Source organism: Dromiciops gliroides, chromosome 1 (genome assembly GCF_019393635.1).
Source record: "Dromiciops gliroides isolate mDroGli1 chromosome 1, mDroGli1.pri, whole genome shotgun sequence".
Taxonomy (NCBI): Eukaryota; Metazoa; Chordata; class Mammalia; order Microbiotheria; family Microbiotheriidae; genus Dromiciops; species Dromiciops gliroides.
In genome coordinates this window covers 699559181-699565180 of record NC_057861.1, presented here as the reverse complement: position 1 = coordinate 699565180, position 6000 = coordinate 699559181, and the positions used below count along the sequence as shown (strand labels likewise).

Genomic DNA, 6000 nt, shown 5'->3' with positions numbered 1-6000 from the left:
GAGTTTTAAATGGTTTATTTGATTTCTTCACATGATCACAGTTATACTTTTACACTGATAGGGTCTGTTACTACTTACAGACAGAATGCATATTAAAACGAAAGCACTCCTTTCCTCTCCAGAGTTACACAGTCAATGAATGGGTACTGGGCCTCAATAGAGCAGAAGCTTCTTTTGAGCAGGATGGTCTTGGAAGTCTTTAACCAGTCTGCATTCAAGATCTAGTTCTAACAATTTTTAATACGGTTCAAAGCTGAATTGTTTCTTAAGAGGAGATAGGTACTGTATATAACTTCAAAGTGAATGCAGACTTAAGAGTAATACTAATTTACACACTATATACAAGTTGAGAGAATGATCTATTCCTCCTACTTGGTCCCATTTTCACCACCCCATTTCACTCAAAGTAATCTTACAATTGGTTCCTTTGTTATTGTTGTTAACCTATATACAATTACTCATTTTTCAGGCAGGAAGGGTGATGGTATTTTACAACGAAAACAGCATGCTTAACTGTAGAAAACACAGTTTCATATGGAACGGCAAGTCAACATTGTAGAGAGTCATTGTTTAAATATTTGCCAACTGTCTTTTTAGCTCACTTTAATGAGAAACAAGAGGCTTCTGTTGCATGCAGTTGATGATGGGGAAAAACTCTACACTGGAAGTCTGATTACTTTTTAGCAAGACATGTACATTAGATTAGGACGAACTTTATTTTTTACATTGATGTACATTTCATTCGTAAACTTAAAAAAATACAAATACGTTATTTGATTGTTGTCCCAGAAAAGATTTTTGTTGTTATTACCAGCTGTTTTCCTTAAGGGTCTTGCCATGATGTTATTGATTAGATGATCGCACCAATTCATGGGATTTGCAAAATGTTACTAGTGTGTCCTGACTCGACTTCTTCAGTAAGTATGACTAGAACCATCTCGACCTCAAGGTGGGAATGTTTAATTCTCTTTTGCAGCACAACTCAATGTCTGTCTGTCTTCCCGTTCAAGGCAAAGACAGATGATATTTCCATATGGCTATTTAATCTGTGATTTATTCTGACATATTGGATTGCAACTCTAGAAAAGCAATGATGTCCCAAAGATCTCCATGTGACTTTTGGGAAACTAGTTTTGTTAGTATTCATTACTCCCCAAAGTAAAAACAGGAGGCATAACTCTGATCTTTTCAGTTGATGATAATACCAATGAAAAAGAGTCTAGTCTTGAGCTTATAAAAACACAGGTGGCACAAAGTTTGTCTACCTTGTTGACCCAAGCCTGGGGCAAAATTTGAAATGGGAGGATAAAAAGTTCAGATGCTTCACTGTGAAAGCTTTGGGGGAAGGATAACTGTTTAACCCATGTTGGTCATAATTCTTCTCTTATGGCTTTCAAGTTATTATCTCCTGGCCCAGGTACCTAATACAAAGCCTAGACTCATACATCATATGCAGAACCTCAGAACACATGTGACAGTTTAGGGATAACAAATGACCACAAAAAACTCACAGAACAACAAAGACAGCCCCAGCACCATGATGCAGAAGTATCTTTTAGTTAAGGGGAGCAGACGGGGTGGAGGATAGAATTTATTTATTTATTTTTTGTTGTTGGTTTTGTTTTGTTTTTTACTGATGCCACCCGAGAAAGAGCAATGTTGTACCCCAAATTTCCTATCTTTTCTGGAACAACCTAGAAATTACAATTAGACTCTACCATTGGTACAGTGTGATGAAGAAAAGCCTACATATTTTAATATGTTCTCACTTTACTTCAACTAATTTTCAACAGTAAACACCAATATGTTTTGCAAATATACAATATGTAGAGTGTAGCCTCACACCATTAACGTTAGATGACATGCAAACAGTTCTAATTTCCCTTATCATAACAACATCCCTTCCACTTGCAAGAACAGAGAGCCTCAAGGGAATTTGGCTGAGTTCAACTTTAAGGTAAATGGGACAATTTTGGAAGAGTTAAGGGCAACCAAATAGCCTCCCGACTCAGCCCAAACAAAACCTAAAGGACATGTGTGACACTCTTTTCACAAAAGAGCAGTTTGGAGAAGATATCAAAGAAAGAAGTATTACACACAGAGAAAAACAAAAGTGGGCAGATTTAATTTGTTTTTTCAAGGCTAAGCTCTAGACTGTTAATCTGCCTAGAGAACAAATACAACAAAGTGCTCAGTTGGCAGTTTTGCTGATTTCATGATAGTGATATCATGACAAAAGGGGTGAGGAATCAACAGAAAAGGTAGGGAGTCAACAGATGCCCCCACACACGATGACGACCCAAGCGACAGGAACCAGGAACTTTTCAACACGGAAGGTTTCACTCTTCTTGTCAGCGTCACCTCCGCACCAGCCCCTGCCACCAGCTCCGTTGTGTTCTCCCCACATCTCAAAAGAGGGACTTCTTATCCTCCCCCCTTTTTCTTTTCTTTTTTTTTTTTAAAGCGGTCTTGCATCTTAGCTGGAGCAATGGGGGCAGGTCTCTGGTTTCTACCACTTAGGTGTAAAGGACTTGCGGCTGCAGAGGCTCAAAAGGCTGAAACTACAAAGTAGGCGCCATGTTTGACTCAATTATAGAATCTGGATGTGCAGAATCTTGGACGGGTTAGCAGATGGCGTCATCACAACACAGAAGCAACAAGAGCACAGCTTGATTTCATGTGATGCCTTTGCAGCTAACCAGACTATGAGAGAGAGGCAGGGGAGACTCAGCCTGCTGAGTACTGGGTACTTGTCAGCTAAGAAATTGGATGGGTCACAATGATGAAACAGGTGTTTTGCTAGCACATGGCTACATGGAATTACAATTATTATTATTTTTTAAAAATAAAAACACCACCCTACAATGCTAGATCCTAGAATAAATGTCCTAGAGCAGTTCCTGTTGGAAATGCTCTAGAGGGACTTCCGCCCATTGCAATCGGAAACAAAATGAGTAAGTTATGGGGTTAAGGAAACAAAGATGAGTGTCTGGCATTTCCATGTTGGAGATGAAGATTTTTGCCATGTTTATGTGCACCTCTTATGACTCTGAATTTGGGGTTCAATAAATCAAATGCATATAAAAGAAATGTGGATCATGTAAATTCACAGTTATTACAGCCTTTAAAGTGTCTAAGAAATTTTGTAACCAATGCTCTAAGACAACCAATGCTTAGCTGGTCATCCCATGTTGCTACTGTAGAGTTTACTGCATCTTAACTAGTTTGCTTACCTGAAATACCAGAGCAGTTATAATACTGGTTACTTAGGATATTGTTGTTAATAAAATAAGGATTTATACAAAGCAATATTGGACTTAAACAGTTAGATGCTATGTTACTTGGCACATTCAGTAATGATTGCTTAGAGATCTTTGCAAGTCCTCAGGGAACTTGACTCTCTCTCTCTCTCTCTCTCTCTCTCTCTCTCTCTCTCTCTCTCTCTCTCTGAAAATACTGAAACATCTGAAATTTGTTTCTAGCATTTAAGTTTTTGGCCTACTCTCTCACATACTACCCAGCTATGGTGCTGTCTATCAAGTAAGTGGAAATTCCTTGTAAAGTCTATATTGCTAGTTTTGTGGACTGAAAAGTTTGCTTTCCATGAACAAACGTTGCCTATACAGTGTGTATGTATATATATATATATATATATTTATATATATTTATATTATATAAAGTTTACTTACGTACTTTCATCAACCATATCAGGTCTACTTAATTTTTTGCCCATTGTCAATAAAAGAGCAAGAATGCAACAAGTTAGTTGTGTGTGTGTGTGTGTGTGTGTGTGTGTGTGTGTGTGTGTGTGAGATATTTCTTCTTTTCTAGGCTGGGTTTCCATACGCCTGTAAAACCAACAAGGGCAAGGGAACTGGGGACAGTTTAACATCTACTTGGCAGGTGGCACCATTTCAAGGCCAATGATGGCAAAGACTGGCCCAAATGCAGGCCCTCCCAAAGGTGGAGGTGAATGAAACCCAGGGCAACAAGGTTAAATTGAAAGGAATTTCATTTCCTAAAATGCAAGCCTTGTGAGCTTATGGGATTCAATCATATTGTCTGATTCCAGGGCCAAGAAAAAAACAAAAAACAAATCCACCCTGGGTTTGATATGCTGCTGGCTGCCTACTGGGTGTGCCTCTGTGTCAGATATCTGGTGCTACAGTCAATGGGGGGGGGGTCTGAGGCCCCCCCCCCACCCCCCCAAGGTCTATCTAGACGATTGTGCTGATACCACTGTGTTTGGGCTTCGTGCTGGTGGGAGGAGGAGGGGCAGACTGCTGTCCGTGGTGGTGCGCTGTGTGCCCAGAGTGGGTGGAGTGCCCAGCGTGGGATGAGGGCAGTGGGGGGTGGGCATGTGGTGTGTGGGCATGTGCCACATAGGGTGGGTGGGGGGGATGAGCCCCATGGGGGACGTGGTGGTACTGGTGTGCGTGCTGGGTGTGCTGAGGTGGGTGGTAGTGGTGGTGGTGGTGGTAGGGGGGCGGATTCTGCTGCATGTGGCAGTACTGGGCATGGTGCGTGTGCACCTGGGCCTGTGTCTGTCCCTCAGAGGGGCCCTGGTGGTGCCCGGTAGAAGAATGTTGAGCATGTTGATGAGAGATGACTGGCGGGTGAGAAGGGGGCTGTGAAGGGCCAGAGAGTGGGTGGGCCTGAGGAGGTGGCTTCCCTCTCTTACTACCAAACAGGGAGCCTAGGAGGGAAGAAGAATTAGGCATAGTCTGGTGTGGGCGAGATGGACACTCTCGGGTTGATGTAGCTCTTCGGCGCATGTGAGGACTGCTAATGATGGACCCCTAAAAAGGAAATTCATAGAAATAAAAATTAAAAGATCTTCAAGTATTTATGTCAGAATGAAAAAAAATTAAAAATTAATAAACTGATCATTAAGCCTCAGTTTAGCTGCCTGGCTATATATATAGGAGGTAAGGTTTGGGGGAGGCCAGACGCTTGGCCTGTGCCCCCTCTAAGACAACTAAGGGGGTGCCACTGGTAGGAAGGAAGGAGCCTGCCAGATAGACCTGGTCTCTGGAGGAGTGTTCTCTGCAACTTTCTAGTTAAAGAGCAGAGAAAAGGTGGACTTGGGAAATCCTTTCCTGACAATGGATGTTAAGAAAAATATAAAGGGGCAAACTCAAATCTGCCTGGGGCTGATCATTGTCAGGACCCTCTCTGGCTGCCTGTGGTTAGTGTGCTAAATAGACTGGCTGGGCTGCCTCCAGCCTAGTCCCCTTCCCTTGCAATGGCTTCTTTTCACTAAGTTCTTTGTGTTCTCCTAACTGGCCCAGTAGCTCCACTTCCTCTCTTAGGTTTTTAAAGGCTATTGTGGGTGGGACACAGGACAAGCTATGCTTGGGGCCAGTTACCTAGGTTTTAAACTTCATCCTACCTAATGCGACCCAAAACAAAACAAAACGGAAAAAAAAAAAAGGTAAGAAAGGATCTGCAAGCTGAAGTTGACATGAACAGTAAATAGAAATGATTTGAAGATGAATGAAATCTCATGAAATCCACATTGAATTCATCTGTCTCATTGGCTTAGCTCCTCCCACAACCTAACTATGCAATTCCATGGTGTCATGACTGCAGACATTGAGCTGTTGAAACGCCAAAATAAGCGATGGAGATGGTTGAACATGGAAGTGGTCAAGAGGTCAGCTAAAACATCCAAGTAGCAAGAACAAAGGGGGAGTGGCCTGTGAGCTGGGGCTGTGGGGGGAGGGGGGAAGTGGGTGGGGAGGAGGGTGGCAAAGGGGCAGGTGCTCATTAACCATGCTTGTGGGGACAGAGGGAACGGGGTTAGCTGAAACCAAAACACAAAACACCCCAAACCACCCGGGTTTCATCCAAAACAAGCCAGTAAGTGGCGCTTCATATTTGTAAGCTTTGTGCCAGTACGGAGTGAGTAGCCCAGGCATGCACTTTATCTGAGGCAGGCAGGTGGTTAGAGGGCTATGTGTGTGTGCATTTACATATGTACATATATTTATGTCTATA

The 6000-nt window shown here is 42.4% G+C and overlaps 1 protein-coding gene across 9 annotated transcripts in view; it reads right to left on the bottom strand.

Moving 5' to 3' along the window:
- IQSEC1 (IQ motif and Sec7 domain ArfGEF 1) overlaps nucleotides 1–6000 on the bottom strand; it is an 801393-nt gene continuing 795393 nt past the window's right edge. For 6 of the 9 annotated variants that reach the window (XM_043980833.1, XM_043980814.1, XM_043980820.1 and 3 more), the window contains one exon: nucleotides 1–4799. In XM_043980833.1, the coding sequence (XP_043836768.1) occupies nucleotides 4218–4799 (582 nt within the window). In that variant the 3' untranslated portion in view covers nucleotides 1–4217. The remainder of the gene's footprint in view (nucleotides 4800–6000) is intronic. The other 3 variants (XM_043980849.1, XM_043980860.1, XM_043980853.1) reach the window with 2 other exon arrangements.